This window comes from Anas platyrhynchos, chromosome 1 (assembly GCF_047663525.1).
Source record: "Anas platyrhynchos isolate ZD024472 breed Pekin duck chromosome 1, IASCAAS_PekinDuck_T2T, whole genome shotgun sequence".
In the NCBI taxonomy this organism is placed as follows: domain Eukaryota; kingdom Metazoa; phylum Chordata; class Aves; order Anseriformes; family Anatidae; genus Anas; species Anas platyrhynchos.
The window spans coordinates 144,439,706-144,462,986 of NC_092587.1; the positions used below are offsets into that span (position 1 = coordinate 144,439,706).

The following is a 23,281-nucleotide window of genomic DNA, read 5'->3' on the forward strand; positions in this document are numbered from 1 at the left end:
TGCTAATTGCATATTTGTAGTGTGCCAAGCACTTGTAAATTGGAGAGATTAAGTCTTTCAGTGTTGTTTTTTTTTGTTTGTTTGTTTGTTTGTTTGAAATACAATAGGACTTTTAGATCAGCTGCTTTTGCTGTCCCACTCTTCTTCTCACTGTGCGAGGTATTTTGCTGGTTCCTCCTCGTTTTGCTCCCTGAAATAAAAAGAGAAAAGGGAAATGCTTTGAAAGAAAGTGCAAAGCACCCTTCTAAGAAGAACAGAAATTGGCAAGGGGGCTGTGCTCTCGGAGGCGGCAGTGCCTGCAATTAATTTTAACTCATTCTGTGGTTGACTCGCTTCCAAAGCTGAGGGTTTTGTAGTAATTTTGAATGAGCTTCAAACAGAAGCAGTAATTCAGTTTAGGCTCTGCACAACTGCAGATGTCCCAGCTGTGCTTGGCGTTGCCCTTGTCGATTCCAGAGATTCACTGAACCCCTGTCATCTGCAGCCCTTTCCTCTCTGGGGATCTCTTCTCTACCCATCCAGAGGATTTATCAAAATGCCAAAAAACGGGGTATCTTGTGACATCTCTGCCTCTCTTTAGTGTTTGGTGGAAATCACCAGCTGATTCCCCAAAAAATCACTGAGGGGGAATTGGCTAAATACGGACAAATCCCTTTTTCTCAGGGCCTGTATCTTTAGGATGCCAGGCTAAAAAGGATCCTGTTGACTTGAAAGAGTCTATGGAAGGAGCTCCAAGAAGACCTGAAGACCTGGTGACTGTGTCTTATAGTGACAGTGTTTGATTTATGCAAGGAAAACCTCAAAGAGATGAAACCCTGGCAAGCACTCTATCCAGAACAGGGCCCTTCTGATTGTATGATTACTTGTTCTTACCACAGTGATACTCAATGGTTGGGAGCTAAAGGCTAATCTACTGGGAAACCAGTATTAAAGCACTTTTTTTTCCCTTCATTATCATTAATCAGTGAACAATTTCCTGTAGAGCATTGTGAGGACGTTTTAATCACGGCGAGCCCTTTGAGTTTGGTCTGGGTTTCTATCAGGAAGGTGCTCCGGGGATGCTGTAGACATCGTGAGCTCAGCTGAGAGATTTCATCGCTGTCATGAAGGCGGTCAGGCTGTGTGATTCAGATGTTTCCTTTGGGTCCCAAAATACAAGGGAGCAGCTCAATGCAAGTATGAACCGTTCGTGTAATAACTGGGATCATAAAGCTGGTGTGGGCCACTAATTACAGCTGGTTCTACCAGAGCGCCTACCTGACCATGCCCTCGTTTGCATCGTGTTTTGCCTTGGGAAGATGTAAAGTGACAAGACACGGCAAACTTCTTTTAAAGAGAGCTTGCTTGGCGTCGTGTCTCCTCCCCAAGGATCTTAGTGCTGCACAAACAGCCATATAACCACACTTTGGGACTGCTTTAGGAAGCAAAATGGGACGGTGTGCCAGCAGAAACTGTCCATGACACATTTAATGCATTGCTCCTGCTAAAATAACCAGGTTTTCTGCTATTTTAGGAGGTTTCACTGCTCATGGGACAGGGGATAGGCTGTAGCAGGAACCCAGGGCACCAACAGTCATACCAACATATACCAGCACTGATCAGAAGAAGGGACAGCAGTTGAGCTGTAAAAGTCTTAGGCTAGCTCTAAAAAGCTGCACGTGTTTTGCCATGCGTGAGATGTTTCAGCGCATTTGAATTTTAGTAATTTTAGCATCATCAAGTGTCACAATGAAGTAAGTGGCCTGGAAGGACCAGGGGAGTGATTTAAATTAAGTCAGCTCTTCGTGACAGCTGGTTTTTACATGAATGGTTTCCGAACCTCTGTGTGATCTCTCTTCTTGCCAAATCACAGACATTAAGGATTTTTTTTTTAAAAGTTAATTTCATGGGAAAGTTTATTTGAAGTTGTGTCTTCTGATGCCTGGGATGTTTGTGCTTCTTGGAACAAGCAGCTCCATCTGCCTTACTGCAAAAATGGAGATAAATGGGACGTAGCGAGCCCGAGCTGGGGGCTGCTGGTTGGATAACTGGAGAAGACTCCACGCTTCTGCTTGAACATGTTTTATGGGCTTTATTTTTTAATAAAAAGTGGTTCTTGGGGATACAATTTTATGGTTAAATGCCTGATACTGTATGAGTTGTTTTTTCTTTTTTTCTCCCCTACTTGGTTGCTGCATTGTCTGTAAGCACGGTGGGATTTGTTAAGGTCCTTCTAGTTACCTAACCTGGACAGCATCAAGGTATCAATCTTATTTCCTGAATTCTACTTAGAAGAGAGCACTGTGCCATATAACCTTAGTCCAGTTCTCTTATCAAAATGAGTGCAGTGCCTCAGCATTACTTTGGGACCTGGCTGGCAACTTAGGTGATGAATCAGCTCAATTTGAATTCCTTAATGCGAGTACTGCATCTGCAGGGAAAGATCAAAACCCCGTAATTATAAGTACTGTTAATCAAGATCACAGATGATCTGATTACTCATATAAACGAATGCCAAAAGTTGTTCTGAGTTGTTGAAAATTATGTTTTTTAAAGTTTTAAAGGTTTCACCTCCCCGAGGGGAGCCAAGGCATGTCCGATGCAGAAGGCTGCAGCCTCCATGCGGTTCGAAGGCACTTCTGGTTGCTTTTTAGATCCACGAATAACTACTAATTTTGTTTTTAACTCTGAGCTGTTTGATCTTTTCATTTAGAAAGATACATTTGCTGCTATCAGACGCCTAATTAGAAGTAAACATGACGCGGGGATCTGTGTAAAAGAGTCATCAAGGATGTAGTTAGTAGAGAAAGCATTATCCTTGGACTAGGTAGTGCTGAGAAGAAGCTTGCTGGGCTTCCACTCTGTCTCTGCTCTTGTTTAAACCCTCTCATTCCCTTGCCTTTCCTTCCTGCGCTCTCCCTTGTGCTTGGTGCCACCCCAGGAGTTGCTGAGATTTGATCGAGCTGGGGTGTTGTGCCCCGTGGTTGAAGCGTGTCGGTGGCACAACGCTTAGATGCTTCCCTCCAACCTGCTGTACTTCGTGCTCGACCACTTATTGCAGATTAAGGTCTCTTCAGGTTGCTTACCAGCGTGGCACAAATGTTGTGCACAACGTTACCGCCTTGGTTTGACGGTGGAGGGGAAAATGGGCATGTTCATGCAGCTGGTTTTGTTTGCTGATGTGCTCACGCATGCACCCAGTGACACACGTGCATGTCCTGAGCTGCGACCGTGCCAAGTGCACGCAGTTCCTGCCTGGCAGCAGATAAAACTTGAACAGAGCTCAACTCCGAGGTCGTTGGGTTTGCTTTCCATCAACCCTGCGAGTAGCACGCAGGGCATCGCCTTGAGACCAAGCAAAGGAAAAGAAGGTGGGAGACTTTGTTGTCACCGTCCAGCTTCATTGTAGAGGCTGTAACAGCCTTCGTGGGTCTCAGCCTTGTTTTGGTCTTCGATCTTCTTTCTTTCCTTATCTGTCTGTACAGACAGTATCTCACTTCTTCCATGTGATACTGCCTTAGGGCCGCAGTCAGCTGAGCTGGAGCTGTTGACTAGGCTTTAATCACTTGCTGCATATCCTCCTTGTTGTCGCTTTGTGCTGTCCTCCTCTTACAGCCCTCACCATGCTGCCTTCACACAAATGCTTCTGCAGCTGCCTCGACATCTTGACCCGCTCCTTGGCTTCCTGCCATGCTGTATCAAATCGAAATTTCTTCCCTTTCCTTACAAGAACCAGCACAGTGCTGTCCTTAAAGCAAATTCATCCTTCCCTGACAGCATCCACTGTTTCGTGTTGCTGTTCCCTTACAATTTTTACATCCTTCTTGCTTTGCTGCAACTTGTGGTTGGGTTTTCTGTCTCCTCTGCAAATCATACCGTTGATAGCAATAACTCCTGTATAGAGTTGCTCCTATATCATAGTTGCTAGAAATAACTCCTTCCCCTGACTTAACCATTTTCCTTTGCTCTCCAGTAGCTCAGCTCTTGCTCCCTGTTAATAATTAAGGCTGCAAGTCAGAGACCAAGGCAGGAGGAAACGATGATGTGAGAGCCAGTGAGAGTCACTAAATCAGTGCAATTCATAATTTCATCAGGCTTGTGTCTTTGCTGAAACCCTCAGGGTCCTGTCACCGAAGATAATTTAACCTTTTATATATATATATATATATATATATATATAACTAAGAATTTTTCTGAAGTGGCTTTACGAAACTTGCAGCTCTTGTGTGATTGACTCATAAAGAGGATGAGCCGCTAATGAATTAACTCCTTGTCCTTTGAGAGCGGCAGGGCTAACACCCTCCTTTTCTTCTCTTTTTCTTCTCTTTTCTTTATTTGGCACAGCGTACAGATGGTACTCTGTAGATGTGCGTTTTCACAAGTCCTTCTGCAACTGATATTAGGAAGCGATTCCGATGGTTTGAACTGCAGGACAGCTCCCATATTAATAGCAGAGGAAAATCCATGTGATTTTAAATTGTTGAGAAATATTTAGACTTCTACCAAGCTGGTAAATTTTTTTGCAGCTTGTTTGAAGTGGTGGTGGTTTGAGGGATATGTGTGTATTGACAGGATTTCTTCTTCATAATTCATGAGACAGTTTTTGTGCTGCCTGCAGTTTTCCCACAATAACTCTAATATTATTCACTTGGGGAAGCAGGGGCTGCACTCATCAGCTGTCGTTTGCTTTCGAGTTATTATTGCTTGGCTTGGGACAAACATTTGTTCCTGTTTTGCTGTAAATATCTGGGAAAGAGCTTGTTGCTCCAGCCCAAACAATCAATTCCCCTTCCTCTGCCGTGCCTGAAGGAAATCACTGCCAGCAGCCGTGTGCTAGGAAGAGGCGTGCGTGCGTGCCACCAGTGCTGCCCCCACCCAGCTGCCCAGTGGAGACCAAAAACTGGTCTGGGTGCTGCAAAAGCTCTGTGAGCCAGCTCAGGAGGAGCCTGTGTTCAGGGTAATGCAATTAAGGATATGTTTAAATGCTTTTTCTCCATGATAACTGTTACAAACTGATCTGGGAGTGCAGAAGAAGAGGCAGTGGCAGTGCGGGGTTGCAGCTGTGATCTCAGCATTTCAAGGTTTCTGTTGTGCTTTTGGCCTGGAGGCTTCAGAGAGCATTTCGGAGAGGAAAACCAAAATAGTTGCCTGCACAGCCTGTTCCTGTGACTGGGATAAGCTCTACCAAAAGCTGCCATGGGGGTGGTTTTGAGCATTTAATGTGTGCTGTGTAGAAATGTGTCAGAGCCCGTGTATCAAATGCAGTACAACCTTTATTCCGAGTGAATACACGGGGGGTGAAATGCTTCTCCTAGGCACAGTTAAAGAGTGGGACTCCATTTAGTCTGGACTCCGTTTAGCTGGGAGAGCCTTCGTCTTCGGAGAAAAACCTTCTTTTCCCTTAAACCTTCCACCCCTGCCTCCCTCTCACGTCATTTAAAGGCGAGGGGACGTGCTGGTGGCGTGCGTGGGTCTGAGGTTTTCTTCTGCCCTCTGGGAATTTTCCGCAGCGCGTGTGCTCCCGTGAAGGTTTGGCTGTGAACCGCGCTGAACACTGAAAGCTCTTGTTCCTTGAGACCTGTTCATTTTGCAAACCACAAGCAAAATATAGCCAGGCAGCTGCACCAAGACCTTTCCCATACGGGCCACCACCAAGTTTATACCCAGCCACGCGATGGCTAGCCCTGTCCCAGCTGGGCCCGAGGCAGGGGGTGATCAGAAACTCCCAGTTGGGCACAAGAGGCTCGAGCAGCCGCCAGACGTTTTCGCTCTGGGGGCTGATGAGTCAACGTGCAATTCTTGAATCAGCCTGATTGCCTAGGCTTATTTTTTTTATTATTATTATCCAAGCACACGTATATTAAATTAATCCTGCAGACGATTAGAGCAAGAGCTCTAATCATTTTTTGCTGGCTTTTTTCCACCGCTTCCTAGTCTGTACACCCTTTTCTAGAGAAAGCATGATATATTTCTTCTCATTTTTTCCTGTATAATCCAGATCTGGACTATCAGTATTAACAGTGATACCCACAAGGGAGACTTGGAGCTCTATTTTCTTTCATCTCTCAGTAGCCGTCGCTTTGTTCTAGCTCTTTTCCTGCTAAAACCGCTGGGTTCCTGCAGCTAACGAGAGCGTGTTAACACGACTACATCAGGCTTGGGTTGAATTTTATCTCCCCACAGTACTGAGTAAGACACAAGAACCTGAATGAAGCTCTCTCCAGACATGGCCTTCCTGCCTCCAAGTCCTGAGTCTTCAGTCTTTGCCTGCTTTCCCCAACACCCGTACACAATAACTCTTTTTAAATTACCCGAAGGGCTTTGGATACAGCTTGTGTCAGCGCCTGTTTCCTGTTTTTTCCACGTTTTGTTTCTTTCAAGGTTGCTTTTGCTTTTCTTATTCCCACCGCACACAAAGAAACGTCTTACTCGAAGTCATCCTGACGACAGGAGGACACCTGTACTCTGGTTTTGTTGTTGTTGTTTTGCTTTTTTGGTTGGTTTGGTTCTCATTTTTGTTTCCCAGAGAAGACAAAAACCTACCCTGCTGTTCTAAACACATCTCTGGTCTAGCCTAGTGCCCTTCCTGATATTTGCTGGTGAGTGATGCTTCAAATCATTGTGCTCTCAGAGCTCCCCCCAAACCTCCCCTGCGTTATCTGTGTGTGTTCTTCTGGCCTCCGTGACATCCGCTGGCAAGGAGTTTCACAATCTCATAATGCATTGTGTGGAAAGAGGACTTCCTTTTGCTGATTTCTGAACCTGCAGCCTGGTAATGTCATTGCGTGCCCCCTGATGCTTATTTCAAAGGAAACGTCCTGCACCTCATTCATGATTTGATAAGCTGCTCATGAATGGATAACTCCCGGCTTCTGCGTTAGATGGCATGAGATGAGGAGCTGTGTTGCTGTTCTTCTCCGTAAGAGCACACCCAAATTGAGAGGCAAGTGCCCAGGGATTTGTGTGGCTGTGTTTCCTCTGACCAGCTACTGACACTGCTTGGCATTGGGGACGGCTGAAGTGGTAGCATCAGAGCTCTGTCCACAAAAACAGAAAGATTTCTTCCACATGGTGGTATTAGAACAGACCCTGTCACTGCCAACCTGTATAGTTCTGGTGTCCTTTTGTGTTCCTGTGGATAACTTCACACTTTCCAGCATTCAAATTCTCCCCTGATTTTATTGTGCGGCAATTTCTAGCTTCCACATGTCCCCAGCTTCGGATCACGCTGCCTGGCAGCGCTTTGCATTGTCTGCACGTTCAGGGAGGGCTGCTTTAGTAAAATAGGAATAATAGCCTCTCTGAACACGCTTTCACTCTGCTTCACTTCCAAACGGCTCTTCCTGTGTGGATAAGAGCTGGCTTGGAAGCCATTCATGAACAGCAGAGAATTGGCTGCCTGCTCCCAAGCCATTGAGCGAGGATTTCATTTCAAGGAACTGACAGGCTGCCCTGAGGAAGCAGGGGAAGGGGCGTGGGGTTTGGCGCTGACACGTGGTGCACGATTCTTCTGTTCACGTGTGGATGCGTTCGACCAGCAGTCGTTCTTCTAAATACCTAATTATGACCACCTTGTAGGGGACTAATACAATCCAGAAAGAAAAGCTGCAGAGCGCCTGCGTAATTCAAGGTTTCCATAACTTTCTCTGTGGTTTCCATCCGTGATTTCGCTGGAGTATCCAGAAGAAGGAGCACGTTCCTCTTGCACACTGGTATTGGTGACTCAGCCATGAGAAGAAGGGCCATCTAGGTCAACAACTGAGTTACTATATTCCCTGCTTATCTGGGCTACTGAATTTAGTTAGTTATTTATTTGTATCAAAGTTGTTGTTTTTGAAATGAGTGCTGAAGTGCCAATTTCTCACCTTGGCCTGCAACAGAAACTGATTTGTTCCATTCTGTCCCTCCAGTGTGTTCTCCGACTCCTTCAGTGCAGAGCTGCTGAATATATTTCTTCTTTCAGTTTTGTTACTTAAAAGTTGTATGGAGAAAGATGGATGTGTCATGCTGTCTCGTAGTCCATGAGTTTAACAACTAAGCCCGTGCCAAATCTTGTCAAAAGCACAGAGGCCTTCATGGATGTGATTCTGATGAGTTATTTGACTCCTGTAGGGGTCCATGTCTGTGATTTTCTTTTTAATTCTTTGTTACAGAAGCAAGCTTTGGCTATTACTATTTTTGGTGAATAAATTGTTACAGAAATTTCAAGTGCTGACAGTTCCCATCTTGACAGCATACTCTTCTTTTTTCATGAAACTTAAGCTGTTGTACTTGCATAATAAGAGTCCTTCAAGTTAAGGTTCCTCTGTAATTTTACAGTATTTTTGACCCTGTTAAAGTTAGTATTTAAGACGCAATTTCAAGTTTAGGTATAAATTAGAGACTTGTTCTTAGTGGCATTGCAATTCTGCAGTAATAACTGTTGTGAAAATGGAACAGGCTAAAGATGCATTGCTTGTGTTTTCCCTCCCATTTCTTTTATTGATTTGTTTGTCTGCATTTGTTTGTGTTTTCTAGAGTTCTCGAATGCCAAGGCCTGCCCATCGTGAACGGGCAGTGTGATCCCTACGCCACCGTTACCTTGGCCGGACCCTCCAGGCAAGTATCGCATGTGCTACAGCTCCCATTTCACAAGGATGGTTCCTCTTCCTTTGTCTAGAAATCTTCATTCTCAGATGGACAGAATATTCAGGCACCACTGAAATACATTAATAATTTCTTCGTACATGTATGAGCCACTGAGGTATACTAGAGCAAGCAATTTGAGGCTTAACTTCAGTTTTCATTTACGTGATGGTCTGAATAATCCCTGAATAATTTGAATATCCTGGAGTATGCAATTTGTGGTTAGGTTTAATTTCTGCATCTTCTCACCTCACAGTTGGAGGCCCGTTTTTGAGCAAATTTATTGCCTAATTTTGGGCAGAGGACAGAAAAAAAAAGCTGAATACATCAACGTCTTGCAGAATTTGCACATTTGTTTGTGAATATTTAGGGTCTTGTCACTTTCAATTTGTGGCAAATTAACGGGTGTGCAGGAAACTCTAGGTGGTTCGATTCTGTAATTCATTATATGTGGACACAATAGCGTGAATAAAATTTGGAATGAGGTTTTAGTAATCAGATTCTGCATAACAACCTTCAGTTTAAATACTGGATTAAATTCTCCTGTTGTGTTACAAAATTTCCCATGCTGTTGGATGCCACAGTTTTGTTTCTACGTATGTAGGGTGTCATCTTTTATGCCTGTGCCATGTTAGAAAAAAACACAGCTCTCCTGTGACCTCAAAGAATCAGATTTTGTAGCATAGGCTACAAAAACTCTAACATTTGACCATGATTTCTTATAAATAGCATAAATAAGATGCGTTCTTGACAAATACCTTGCACACAGAGGAGTCTTTGAGACCGGTCTGGATTCCTCATCTTTTCCTGGGTGTGTTATGCCTGACGTCCCTTAATGAGCTGTGTGTTTGAATTGTGTGCTCTGACATTTTAAGCATGTAACTTGTTTCAGATGGTGCTTGCTGTTTATAACTGGAGCTGGTAGGGAGATTTGGTGACTAATGCTGGTATCCTTAACTGTCCAAGCTTCCCTCTCTTTGCTCCCCCTCCCCTGCCCAGTTGGGATAATGTAGGACAAATGATAATGCATTCCCCTTTAAAATAAGGCTCTATCCCATTCCTATCTGTTTTTTTTGTTGTTTTTTTTGTTTTGGCTGGGAGAGATGCCTCCTATCTTCTGCAGGCAGCGCGCAGCATGTGCCCACCCGGTGCATTAATTGCCCAATAACCGTGTTTGCCTTAATCAGCTGCCCTACATCCTGCTTCCCAGTGCCCTCCCTGATGGGCTGATCCATAAGGAGCTTGATTGGCAAGTGTGGCTGATGAGATGGGATCGGCAGTCTGCCCCACGTCCTGCAGGCAATTAGCATCCCCTCTCATCTCCCCCTAGGAATAGCGAAGCAGTTTTAATCTGTGCATCAGCCGGCTCTCCGGATTTTACAATGCCTCTCCTCTGGGGAGTGGGAAAGCTGCTTTCTGCTGCTGGATTTTATGCGATGCCGAGCATAAAAACGTCAAACAAATGTGCTGCTGTTTATTCTGGAGCGTGTGCTTACAGAGCCAACAGATTTCTCAACTGGAGCTGTTTCTGGGGCTGCATTATAGGTGGGGAAGCTCGTGGGCTGGCCCATTCAAGTCACACAGGAAATATGCAGCAGCACTGGGAGTTGAACACAGTTTGGCTTGCCCGCTGTGTAAGAATACCTATTGTTGTCCAGTCGATAAAAACAGTTACAAGCTATCTAAGCAGCTTTCCTGCGTGAGAAACAGGGAGTAGATTCTGGGACGAGATGATTAGTAGGTCAGTTTTCCACCCGGCTGATGCAGCTCTCCATCTGTGGCTGTTTTATCTGTGCCTTCCTCCTACTGGAGAGCTTTAGGGGAAGACATGACACAGGATGGTACGGTGCTTCTCACAGAGCTTTTCACGTGCAGGTAACTAGAACAAATCAAGCGTAGGTTCATAGCATTTGGAAATCATCAAACATCCTTGCTGTGCTGGAGGCACGTGGCATTCTGGCTTTATCAGATGTATTCCTCGGTGGCTCTGTTCTAGGATCACACTTCTGCTGATGTTTTCTTACGCTCTTTTTCTTTTCCTTTATTCAGATCGGAAGCCAAAAAGACTAAAGTGAAAAAGAAGACCAACAATCCCCATTTTGACGAAGTGTTTTATTTTGAGGTTGGTATTTCAAAGGAGCGGGTGATAAGCTGAAACACTACACTGCAGATAGTTGGCACAGAATCCTGCTCGTGTTGTGCCAGCTGTCTTCTTTGAAGGCTGTTTGAAAGCACAGCGCAGGGGGAAGAAGTACCCGGGATCAGGCTGGCTGCCTGCTGAGGCAGCACTATGTCGCTTAAGCCCAGGTGCTCTGAAGGAGAAGCTTCAAGGTGGGCGCTCCTCCTGAGCAGCAGGCTTTGCACTTGCTTAAAACTCAGCCCAGCTGAGTTTTGGAAAAGGACATTTAAGAATGGGATTTTAAAAAGATGTGTATATATATATACACTTTCTTTATCCTGTGGTTTTGTATCTGTTCCACCCTTCTTCCCCAGTCAATGGGAGGAAGGTTATCCCATGGGAATGCAGTAGAGGAAAAATGTATTTAAAAGTGGATGTTTCAGCTTCAGCTGCTGCAATAGCAGTGGGTGAAACCTCTGAGCTTTATTTAACACAGAATGTTTTCAACAAGTCTGGTTAAAACAAAGCATAACTCATAAAAGTGCTCATTTTGGTTCTTTTGGCAAAAGTAGCAGTAATTGTGGTGTGTCCATATGTATATCTGCATGTGTTTCTAATTTGCAACTTTTCATCCTGCCTGCAAAGTATGTGCATCTTTCTCTGTTCTTTTTCTCTGGGACATTTTAGTCTTGGTCTACGCTGAACTGTTCTATTTCGATAGGTACCTCAAAAACAGATCTGGCATAACTGAGTGAGTGAAAAGCCAGAACAGGACAATGCAGCTGGCAAGTCACTGGAAAGCCCTTTTTGTTCATGTGTCTTGCATCATCCATGTTACATCCTCATCAGGAGTTGTTGCTGGCATAGGGATGGCACCTAGGGATGTGATTTCTAGAGCCACTGCAGGGACACAGGCACCTGTGTCAGAAAGGAGATGTGAGGAGAGCGCATGTCACGCAGATCTGAAGTACAGGCATCCTTCTTGCAGTGCCAGTCAGGGCTCTTACTGCTCTCATCCTCCTTGCTCGACAAACCACTGTGACAGTTGTGCCTCAGGTCACCTGGCCCAGAGCTGCAGCCCTTGGCAGTGACATGGGAGTGATGCTCTGTGTAGATAAACCAGAACGGGCTCTTTCATTCTTAATTTAGGCAGTTCTGGAGGTGTCTGACAGCGAGAGCTTTTTAATGAGCCTAATTGAGGAATTCAGCCTGTCTACCATGAAGCTTCACCTGCCTGATTCCTCTGCCTTCTGTGCGCTGCAGGAGCAGTGAACATTTGGTATTTAAACACCGAGCTTGGCAGGTGGTGCCAGACAGGGAGAGGAGGGAGAGAAACAGAAGGCACCTTCCAAGTGGAGCTGTGGAAGGGGTCGGGTGGCTTGCTAAGCTTGGCTTTATCCTAAGAGCCAGGTTAATGCAAATATTGTTCTTCTAAGTTGGAGTAAAAGGGTTTCTGTGTGGTAAGAACAGAGCTTGGGCGGTATCTGAATCAGCCAGAATAATCCTACCCCCAGTGCAGACAGAGCCATCGTAAATTTATGTCATTTTGAGTAGTTAGGACATACCAGGCTAAATGTCTCCAAGGGACAGGGTTCAGCAGCACTGCTACGACTGGGAAACGCGTTCGCTAATGAGACGTGGGCAGACCTGTAGCTAACCCGATTCCTGTGGAGCTGCACAGATTCGGGTTGTTGACAGACATGTCATTTGCTGCTTCCAAACAGCTTCATCAGCTTTCCTGCAGTCTGCTAGCGCAGCAATCGGCCGTGGCTCCAAGGAAGAAGAGAAATCTGTAAAAGGCAGTGAAGAGAGGCTTTCTACAGCAAAGTCACGTAGGTTGAAGGTGCTACATGGAAAATAGCTTATCGCTGGTTTGAGAAATTTAAGGGCTTCTTTAAAGGGTGCTACGAGCGAAACTTGCACCTGATGGTTTGGAGCTGTTTTCACCACCACTCCAGCTGCAGCACAGTGAAGGGGCTCAGAGCTACAGGAAAATCTCCCCCTTACGGGAACTGAATAAGGTAGTGCTGGGGACCTGTCTGCAAATCTGTGTGTGCTGAAAAAGAAAGAGCAGCTGATAAAAAGCTTGTCAGCTTTGCCTGAAGACAGGGGCTGACATGGCAGAATTTTACACCGTTTCTTGTAAAATGGTACAGGGCAGCTTGCTGGGCACTGTGGGCTGACAGTTCCCTAATACCTAATTCCATCGTTGGAACTGGTGGGCCTCACCGAGCTGTCTTTCCAGTACTCAGATGAATCTGCACACTAAGCAATCACAGAGGTGAACAGAGAGACCTTGTGCAGACAGGCTCCAGCAAAACTTCTCAGAAAACTGTTTCACTTACGGCACAGCCCTTTTGAGTATGCTTATGCTGTGACTTTTTATAACAACTCATGTCTTACAGGTGATAAAAACTGAAGTTTACTTCCCAATTCAGAACTACACCATCAGCTTCACCATGGTAGTTGAAAGCAGATCTTTTACAGTTAAGTAGGATGGGTTTTTGAAGTCACACTGAAGATGGTTGCAATAACAGGGTGAGAAGATTTGTGCTGAGCTGCTGAAGTTGTCTGATTAATTAAAATTAACCTGATATTAGGCTCACAGGTGCATTTGATTCAATTACAGGCTAGAGCATTTTGTCCCCAATGCTGCTAATCACCTGGCAAATGGAGCCAGTGGTCACACACACAAGACTGTTACGTGTCACATGCTGAAGGTTCTTTGGTTTCTCTCTTTCTGTGCACCTACGTCTTTGCCTCCCTTGTTTGTACCATCTGCAGCTGATGTACAGTACAAAACCAAGTAGTCAAATTTACAATAAGAGCCAGTTTTTGTGAGTGGGAAGCATTAAACCACAAGAGTATTTAAGCCTACAATAAAGTTGAGCTTCTGTGTGCAACCAGGAGCTGAAGCCACACATCATACGCACTTGCGTTTGATCAGTTCCTGCTGTGGTTTCAGCTGGGTGGGGTGGCCTTTTTCTCAAGTTTCTGACACACTATGAAAAAATACAAATATCAAAGTCTTTTTTTTTTTTAATCATGCTAGAAAAGAAATGCTAAGAAATGTTTGTACAAAAGCTTTCTTTTGCTAATGCTCTACATTTGCAGCTATCTTCCCATTGTTTTCTACCTATGCTTCTACCTATGCTAAACTCAAAGTACTGTAGTAATATTAAAGAAATCCTTTCTCTGATAAGTAAAGTGTAAGTGTATGTGGTGTATGTAGTTATTCTTGGCTATGGTTGTTACTGCTTCTGTACAGTGAGGAGTCTGTTCAGCCAACAGGTTTGTTCCCTTGCATGAATGTTTTCAGAACCAGGACTGAAGACACTGTTCATAGTAAAAAACTGCAGTCTTCCAGAGCTTTGTATAAGTAACTCAGAAATGCTTTTGTATCAGTTCAATTTGTTAAAGATTCCTCTTTTTTATTAGGTTACAAGACCCAGTAGCTACAACAAGAAATCCCATTTTGATATTGAAGATGTTGATGAAGTTGACAAAATGGAGATCAGGTGAGAACATTATCCACTAATGATTTTGTCTTCCAAAGCATGTGCACCTCTATAGTAGACTCTTCTTTCAAAATGATGAGCGTGGTTTCAATGTTGATAACTCAAGAGGAATCTTCCATGGCCGTGTCTGTTCATTTACCTGCATGGTCCTGTAGATCATATGTGAATTTGTGACAGTTCTGCTGTGGGAGAGTTGGTCATTACTTTCCTTGGTATCCTGTGTTTATGTGTGTATGCTAATGTCCATTTGCCATTAAACACAGATTTTCTGTCTGGGGTCCCCTTCCCTCCCTCCCTCAGCTTCCCAAGAGAGCCCAGGAGCTCTGTGATGCTCTCAGTGGAAGGATCTGGTTTTTTTTTCATCACTTAATTTTGGTAACCCAGATAAGGGCCTCCTTCCCTGACAGGAAACTCTTGAGTTCAGAGTTTCCCTGGGGCTGAGGCAGTTTCCCTTCTCTTTTCCCCGCCAGAAAGGCAGGGGAAGGCAGAGTGGCGGCGTTCTTGTGAGGCTGGGCATGACCCATTGCACAGGGAAGAAGCGGCTCTGATTTCAAAACCAAAACAACCCCCTGACTTACTACTGTCTTAAAACTTGCTGAGGCCTGTCAACAGTGTCTGTGGGAACGGGTGAAGAGAAAGAGCAGGGAGGAATCAACAGGAGGTGCAAAGCTTTGAGATACCATGTGTGGGGTACCATCACAGACTAGAAACTTAGGCCATCTGGTGATGGGGATGCACAATATATGAAAACTGCTGTATCCATGTCAAGTGAGGTGCTATTTCCCCTCCCCTGTATGCTCTAGGAGTTGGAGGAAGAAGGGTTGAGGAGGAATGGTGGCCTCCCTTCCACCTCTTTCTCCCCAGGCCTCCCTGCCCCTCTCTAAATAGTCCCTAGGGCCTTCAGAAGCACAACTGGCAGTAAGCAAAGGAGGGGAGACAAGGCAGGAGGAACGGTAACTTGCTCCAAACAGGGAAGATGCATGTGTGGTAATGATGGAGGAGGGCTGCCATATTACCCTCTGCTTCCACACTCAGATGCTGGTTCATGTAGCCTGGCACCGTGGTACCACAGCACTGCCCGAGGCCTTGTAAATTAGTAGCTGGGAAAAGATGAAGCACGTCAATAATACATGCAAGTAGATAAAGAGTTAGTTTTGGTCAGGCAAACCCTTTGCTCGGAGGGTTTGTCCCATACAGGACAGAGTGTTTTTGTTTCCATCTCGGGCCCCCCTCCCGCCCCCCTCACTTCCTTCGGCCTGTTCAGTCAGAGTGGGATTGCCCCCGTGCCCTCGGGACGGATCGCACAATTAATGGGTTCGGGGGTTGTTTTCTTTCTCCCTCCTGAGAAAATACCATTCCACGGGGTACAGAGGAGGCTCAGTCTCTCATGGGTTTTCTCTACGGCTCTGAAAGTTGCTCTTTTCTGAGTGGGTGTAGGAAGTTGCAGGCAGGGCATATCAACACTAAAGGACCAGATGTTCTGGTGAAATTCATTGTCTCTCCTCCCCCTCTCTGTTGTTCTTTTTTTTTCTTTCTCTGACTAGAGCCTGACCATTTCAGAATAACACTTGCCTTGCTTTTGCCTTTTTAAAAAGCTTGGGAAACACTAATCTGTTAGGTGCTGGGGTTGGTGTATAATATATATTTTTTAATGCTGCTTATTCTTTTTGCTCCAAGCACCCAAAACAATAATGTCAGAATTTGCATGCCTGCTTTGCTTATTGTGTAGGGTGAAATCTACCTAGAGCTCTTGGTTCCTTTCCTGCAGAGCCTTTACACTTTTGGGGTTGGTTTTTTTTTTTGGTTGTTGTGGTGCTTTTTTTGTTTTGTTTTGTTTTTCTGTAACTGAAGTTGCTGTGCTGGTACAGCCTTGGGAAGCGTGGCAGGCTGTGTGTGTTTGAAAGTGTTATTGCTAGTGTGCATCTTGAAAAAAATTGGATAAACTAGAAACCAGGAGCCTGTAAATACTTGGTAAATGCTGTTTGACTGTGTGTAAATAAGCTGCAAAAGATCCCATCCTCTCCTGGATCTGCATTTGAGCCATTTGAATTAGTGAGGTAGTAATCAACCAGATATGGGGAAAGAGGAGAGAAGGTGGAGTTCACGGAGATTTTTCCTTGTGGGGAATTGTTGCCCTGCAGAAATACTCTCAAAATATCAGAGTTTGAAGAACTTAAACCAGTAGACCTGCAATGTGAGCTGTTGGTATGTCTAGCATATGAAACTTGATGCACGAGGCACTGTTGAGAGATACAGGGCTCAGGGGATTTAGGAGTGACGTCCTCTGCACTTGCATAAGGTAAGGTAAACCTTCAGCAGGACTGTCAAGCCTCATTCCTTGACAAGCCTACTGTGACTTGCTGGAGACTAGGAAGGTGGTGTAAATATGTCTGTAATTAGATGACTTTGCACCATAACCAAATTACAGTTACAGTTCTCCTAAAAGTCTCAGTTATTCAAAAACTGATATATTTTCTGCATATAGCTTTTTTTTCCCCAAGCTCAAGGCACATTTCTAGCTGAGCTTGTTTTAAAATGAAGGTGCCTCTCAAAGGAAACCTTAAAATACGTACAGAAACATCTGTCCTACAGTTTGAAATCCTTACTCTGAGGTGGGTATTGCAGCATTTATCCACAGAGGCCAAGTTAGATGCCGGTACTTCTACTCTGAAGCTCAGTTTTACATCCTAATGTTAAAGAGCACATGAAAGGGAAGGAAGTATTTTCTAGTCAGCCATACCTGAACTTCCATGTGTGAGGGACAAAGTGCTAGAAATTGCGTAGGTTTCAGACAATGCACACGTTATAGGGCGGTAAAGTTTCTGAGCATCTGCACAGAACTACCTTAGGTGCAACAGATTTGTAAGCTTGACAAGTGATTCTTCCCAGAAGCTAGAGGAGGGGAAGGACTGGGAGGAAATTCAGCCTCACTCTGTAATGCTGCTGCTTATGCTGCTGATAAATCCAAACAAGGCTGAGACTAGAAGTATGGAGTCCTTAAATGTCTGTGCAGTTTTTTCCTCTGGTCTTCGTTTTATCTGTATTTTTCATTATCTGGGATAACCAGAGAGCCCCCAGATCTTCATCAGCATCAATATTTGGAAACAGTACAAATGGGGAAAAGGTAGTCGAGGTGATTTTTGGTGATGTTTAATGGAGATAAATTTCAGGACTCCAGAGATCCAAGGTTGTCTCTTGACTGTAGGGAAACCCGTATAGTACAGTTTTGGAACTTAATAACTCATGGGCTTGAGGGGGGAGGAAAATTGAAAACAAAGTTCTATCTATCTATGTATTTATTTATGAAAAATCTCCTAACATTACATGTTTTCTATTACAGAGTTGATCTTTGGAATGCCAGTAACTTGAAGTTTGGAGATGAGTTTCTAGGAGAACTGAGGCTTCCTCTGAAATTTCTCCGACAGTCTAGCTCTTACGAAGCATGGTACTTGACATTTTTCTTTTGGAGTGTATAAGCAGAAACATATGTCTTCTGTGAAGTCTTTGAATAATTACAGCTATGTGATAAAGTTTAAATGGATTTAATTTGTATCTAAATTTTTTGTAAGCACGCCAGAATAATCCTAGCAAATGTAAGAACAAGAAGTTGTGATGATATGATTAGAGATTTCAGTCTGCCTCTGTGTTGCGTGTGGGAGTTCTAATACTTTGACTCTGATATTATTTACTGCGATTCTGCAGCAATGGTATAATTTTCTGAATATGTGATTTTTTTTATATATCATACACAAATCTTAATGATCAGAACTTTCCATGTTGCAGTTGGTGCAAAATAGACTGACAAACATGATTAAAAAAATCTGAGTCAGAACTCTCAAGAAATGTGATAGGTATATAAAGGTTGTGTGTATCTTTAGCTTTTCTATGTGCTCATGTATAGCCTGAGATAATTTTGTGTTTCAGCACGATCTTTGTCTTTTTTTTTTGTTTTTTGCATATCAGGTATTTCCTGCAGCCCAGAGATAATGGAAACAAGTCTTTGAAACCTGATGACCTTGGTTCCTTAAGGTTAAATGTGGTTTACACTGAGGACCACGTTTTTTCCTCAGACTATTACAGTCCACTTAGAGATCTCCTGCTAAAATCTGCAGATGTTGAGGTAATTTGCTTGCACTGCTGGTTGTTTACTATGGATCATCCTCACAGGGGTCTCCCTGAATGTTGGTCACGATCTTGTTGGCACCATAGGTGTGTAACTATCAGAATCTTCATCATCTTCCTTCTTCCATGCGAGGGTCTTGTTAAGCTCTGCATATCCTTCATACTTGTTTTCTGTCCTTGCAGAAAAGATCTTTATCTGCCTGCAGCATGGTGGGTGAAGGCACACCCAGGAACACCAGTGGTTTTAAAAAGCAGCATATTCTCTGTGGCTTTCTAATTTTACATAGGAAAATGCAAAGTAAACTAAAGTTTGATCAATTGGTTTTCCTTTGCTAGAGAGGAACAGGTTTACTTGTACCATTGAAAAACAAAACAAAATGACAAAAACAAAACAACCCCAAACCTAACTCTGAAATGTTTGAGGGATGGACCACATCTGCCATTGTGTATAGTTTTAGCAGTTGTTTTGGATTTGGGGTTGTTTGTTTGTTTGTTTCAGTACAAGAACTGGTTTCTGTTCTTACTGGGACTTGAAAATGAGAAGGTTTAGAGTTCTTCCTCTTCGGCTGCTTCCCAGGCAACAGTCACATTCAGTGAAGAGTTGGCTATTAAAAATGAGGGGAAAATACCATACTGCAATAGTTTTTAAATTGCTGCCCTCTTGTGATCAAAACTTAAAGCCAACAAGAAGTGGGATGCGAGGCCCTGCCATGTCATGTACAGGCATGTTTCGGTAACTGGCTGCTGCAGCTGTTATGTGGGGTTATGGACTAAGGAGCTAAGGGGAAGAGAAGGGAATTATGCTTGTGCTGTAATGATCTCTCAAAGATTTTCTCTCTTTCCACTGTTCAGCCTGTTTCTGCATCAGCTGCACACATTTTGGGTGAAGTTTGCAGAGAGAAACAGGAAGCAGCCATACCTCTTGTCAGGCTTTTCTTACACTATGGCAGAATTGTGCCTTTCATAAGTGCCATTGCGAATGCTGAAGTGAAGAGAACTCAGTAAGTACCACTGAACCCATTGCTATTAACATACCTACTCTATGTTGGCTAGTTTTATGATCTTTCACTCTGTTTCTGGAACTACATGCAATTTCATAACAAACTGTTGGAGTTGCTCCTGTTCTTCCCAGCTGGTGTCAGAGTTCTTTACAGAAGCTCTGCAGATCTGGTGAGCTTGGTTTGAGGAGGAATTCCCATCTTGTTTTGTGAAGCCTACTTGCAAAACTGTTTTCAGGTCAGAAAGCAGGCATTTTCTGCGTTCTGTCCTGATTGTTTGAGGATAACTTTAAAATCCTACCTTATCTTCAACTGTTTGTATGAAATCATTTTAGCTTTATAGTGTGCTAATAAGCCATCTAGTGCTGAGTAAAGTGTTTGCTGAATTTGTTCAGAACAAAAGGCGAGTTTCTTCCTAGACATGAATATTTAAGGCAAGCTGTGTGACTAATCTTTCCAATTAGAGGTCTAAGGAACGAAGATGGGATTGGATCTGGCAGTGGATGGCAGAGAACAGAATCATTTATCACTTTTTATAAGTCCCTTTTTGACTTTCTGGTGTGCTGACAGTTTAGCAATGTAAGATATACTATTTCCACCAAGCAGACCCTAAAGAACATATGTTGCAACAAGCCTTCTGCCTACTTAACCATGCTCTTGAATGACAATAGCAGAGATCATTGGGAACCAAGGGGAATGACAGATATCGACTCTAAAGTAACAATTCCTCCCTACCAAATAAAGTCTTTGTATGGGTTGGCTTTTTTCAGTGTCTTAGAGTGTTTTTCCTCATGTAGGCAGGTGTATTTTTCTATGCTGAAGGTTGGCAGAAACAGCTTGGTTGATGCAGGATGAGATAATTTGCTGCTCCATAGTCAGTCGTGTTCCTGTGATAAAACAGCAAAGATGTTGTTTGTTTTCAGGACTTTCAGGCATTTGTAACAGGCAGGGACCTTACTTCTATATTCAAAAAAAAAAAAAAAAAGATCCAGACAAGTAATTCATCCTGTAATGTATTGCTTGTAAATGAGTACAGCTGTAGTAAGCTGTAAGCACCAGAGAAGCTGTTAGTGTGTGTTCAAGAACAAGCATATGAGTTCACATCCAAGTTTGATCTGCTGTCTGCACAGTTTTTGATCATACAGGTGTAGATGGTAGTGTTGATTATGTACCTGCCTGCATAACTGAAACTGATAGCAAGGAATTGCATGTACAAAATTAATTGAACATACAATTTGCAATGGCATTCTCAAAATGCAAGTAGTAATTAAAAAAAAAAGTGCATGTGACTGTGTAAATAGGCAATTTTAGCGAATTGCAGTAGCCATGTAGTACAAGAAGAATTCTGTGGAGGCAGGTCGTTCAGGAAAATAAGAAAGTCTGCAGAGCATCAGCTGTCTACGCAGTTCTTTGTGCAGAGTTGGGATCTGAACTATGTTTTAACAGTATTATCACAGAACAGTGCTGGAAGCCACTTAGAAAGGATGGCCATGTCATTGGAGCTGGTGTTTTCATCTCTCTTCCAGTTTAAACGTACATATTTTGTAGGAGGTCACTTGTAATGTCCAGTGTTGTTGCAGGACTCGAATCACTCCCTCCTTCCCTTACTGAAATTAATGCTGTTCAGCAGGTGCAGCTTCCCTCACTGATATTGTAAACCCTTTTGGTTTGAGCCTGCATTGTTGCCATGTGTTTGGATGGTGCACTGAGGCTTCCACACACCATCCTAATACAAAATAGATGATCTTTAGTCCCTCAGGACCTAATATGACTGCTGCTTTTCTGTTACAGCCTGGGAGAGCACTAAGTGCTACATGACTGCATTTAATGACAGGCTGGTGTTGAAAGGAATTTTTGTTTGTGTGTTGAAAACATATTTCCATCACCTTTCACTGCTTCTATTTCTGCATGTTAGCAGTTTATTACAAAGAGACTAAATTACAGAAAATTGTTCACTTCCAGAGATCCAAACACCATTTTCAGAGGAAACTCATTAACTTCCAAGTGCATTGATGAGACGATGAAACTGGCAGGGATGCATTATCTGCAAGTTACACTAAAGCCAATTATAGATGAGGTAAGAGCAGTTTAGACTGTTTATTTGACTTGAAATGTCACTGCAAAAGGCCTTCAGGGAGCAAGTACTGTTTATTTCTTCTCGTTTTAAGGTGACTTGTAGGAATGACACTTACAAGCCTGTTTCTACATTAAAACCTTGTGTTAGTTTAGCCAAAGCTGAGTCACCCAGTTCAGCAACAGTTGCATTGTGTTAAAGTAAATGAACTTAGACAAATGGAAGCTTTCAAATTATTCCAGTTCATAAAATCTAACCTGTATTGTTGCGGAGAAGTTAATCAAGTAATAACTTAGATGAATAAATAATGCATATATAGCAGAAAGCTTCTGGGAAGCTCTAAGTAATACATTTCATCTAGTGGCTTTAAATGAATACAATTTTTCTCAGATAAATGCGTGTATGATGTATGTGTTGTGGCAATGGTTTATTATCTGTCCAGTCCAGAACGGTGGGTGTGGGGTTCTTCATGCAGTAATTGAGCAATACTTTCAGACCACAGACTTCCTTTAAATGATTTGACAATTTCTTCAGCTGTTGTTCTACTGTTTCATTAAAAAAAACACAAACAACCTTATGTTTCTGAAGAATATAAATATACTTTCAAAGTTGGCTCTTTTGGCAGAATAGGAGTTTTCTTGAACAGTCTTGCCTGAGAGTGTCTGACCAATTATTCACCCTAGTTGAAAGAAAAGGTAGAATAAAATACTAATAATTTGGAAAAAAAAAAAAAAAAAAAAAGATCACTTGTAATTTACCTTTGATACTTTCTCAAGAAAAAAAGTACAAATTACACTGTTGGCTTTTTATCCAAAAATCAGATATCAGATGAGGCATTTTACAAAACTTTTCCAACTTGAAGCTAATCTAATATATTAATTGCTCTTTTTTTTTTTTTTTCTAGATCTGCCAGGTACATAAACCTTGTGAAATTGATCCCGTGAAATTAAAAGATGGTGAAAACTTGGAAAATAACAGGGTATGCATTAGATTTTGAAGATAGGATCTCTGTTTATACTGTCTTGTGTTAGCTTAGGCCTTCAGACTTAATGTTGCAAATAAATCTGTCATTTATTAGAATGCTTCCTTAACATCGAAAATTGTGTGTAATTAATTTATATCAGTTTTGCATTATGCTATAAATACAGCATCTGTCAAATGTTACATTCCCTGCCTCCCTGAAAGATTAGGGCTTGATGACAAATGGCCAAATATTCACTGTTAACGTTGGGAGCAAGGATAACTGAGCCTGTGGCTTTAGCGATGTCATAGAAAGCAGAGCTATGAGAAGAAATAATATGTCATGCAACCACATCACTTGATGTTTTTGATAGGGATAACGTTTTTACTCTTAAATACGTGCATTTATTGAAGAGAGTATCACTGAGAGTGAGATCATTTTGCAAGTATATAATGTTGGAAGTGAGAATCTCTTAATGATGGCATTATGAATAAAACCAGGCATAATACTGCTTTCCAAAACAGAAAACGGTACCAATTTTGTCATAATCATTGTATTTTTCAGGAAAATCTGAGGCAGTATGTTGATCGCATTTTTACTGTAATTACTAAGTCTGGTGTAAGCTGTCCTACAGTGATGTGTGATATTTTCTTTTCACTGCGAGAATCAGCTGCCAAACGTTTTCAAGGTGAGTTTCTCCGTATTGCTTCATTTTAGATCTCAGATAGCCTTTAAATGTAGGTGTAATCTAGAAGTCTGCGTGATCCATGATAGATTTAGTCATTGAACATGATATTATCCCAAACGCAGTTTGGATTGTGTTTTTTTTCTTGATTATAAATGCTGTCATTTCCTTGATTATTCATTCCATGAAAAACAGTACTT

General features: G+C 42.8%; 1 protein-coding gene across 4 annotated transcripts in view; it reads left to right on the forward strand.

Annotated features, from left to right (window-relative positions):
- RASA3 (RAS p21 protein activator 3) overlaps positions 1 to 23,281 on the forward strand; it is a 141,154-nt gene that overhangs the window by 102,273 nt on the left and 15,600 nt on the right. For all 4 annotated transcript variants that reach the window (XM_027444699.3, XM_072031634.1, XM_027444691.3 and 1 more), the window contains 9 exons: positions 8,497 to 8,577; positions 10,654 to 10,726; positions 14,162 to 14,241; positions 17,582 to 17,686; positions 18,205 to 18,361; positions 19,216 to 19,364; positions 21,324 to 21,438; positions 22,340 to 22,414; positions 22,961 to 23,084. In XM_027444699.3, coding sequence (XP_027300500.1) covers positions 8,497 to 8,577; positions 10,654 to 10,726; positions 14,162 to 14,241; positions 17,582 to 17,686; positions 18,205 to 18,361; positions 19,216 to 19,364; positions 21,324 to 21,438; positions 22,340 to 22,414; positions 22,961 to 23,084 — 959 coding nt within the window. The remainder of the gene's footprint in view (positions 1 to 8,496; positions 8,578 to 10,653; positions 10,727 to 14,161; positions 14,242 to 17,581; positions 17,687 to 18,204; positions 18,362 to 19,215; positions 19,365 to 21,323; positions 21,439 to 22,339; positions 22,415 to 22,960; positions 23,085 to 23,281) is intronic.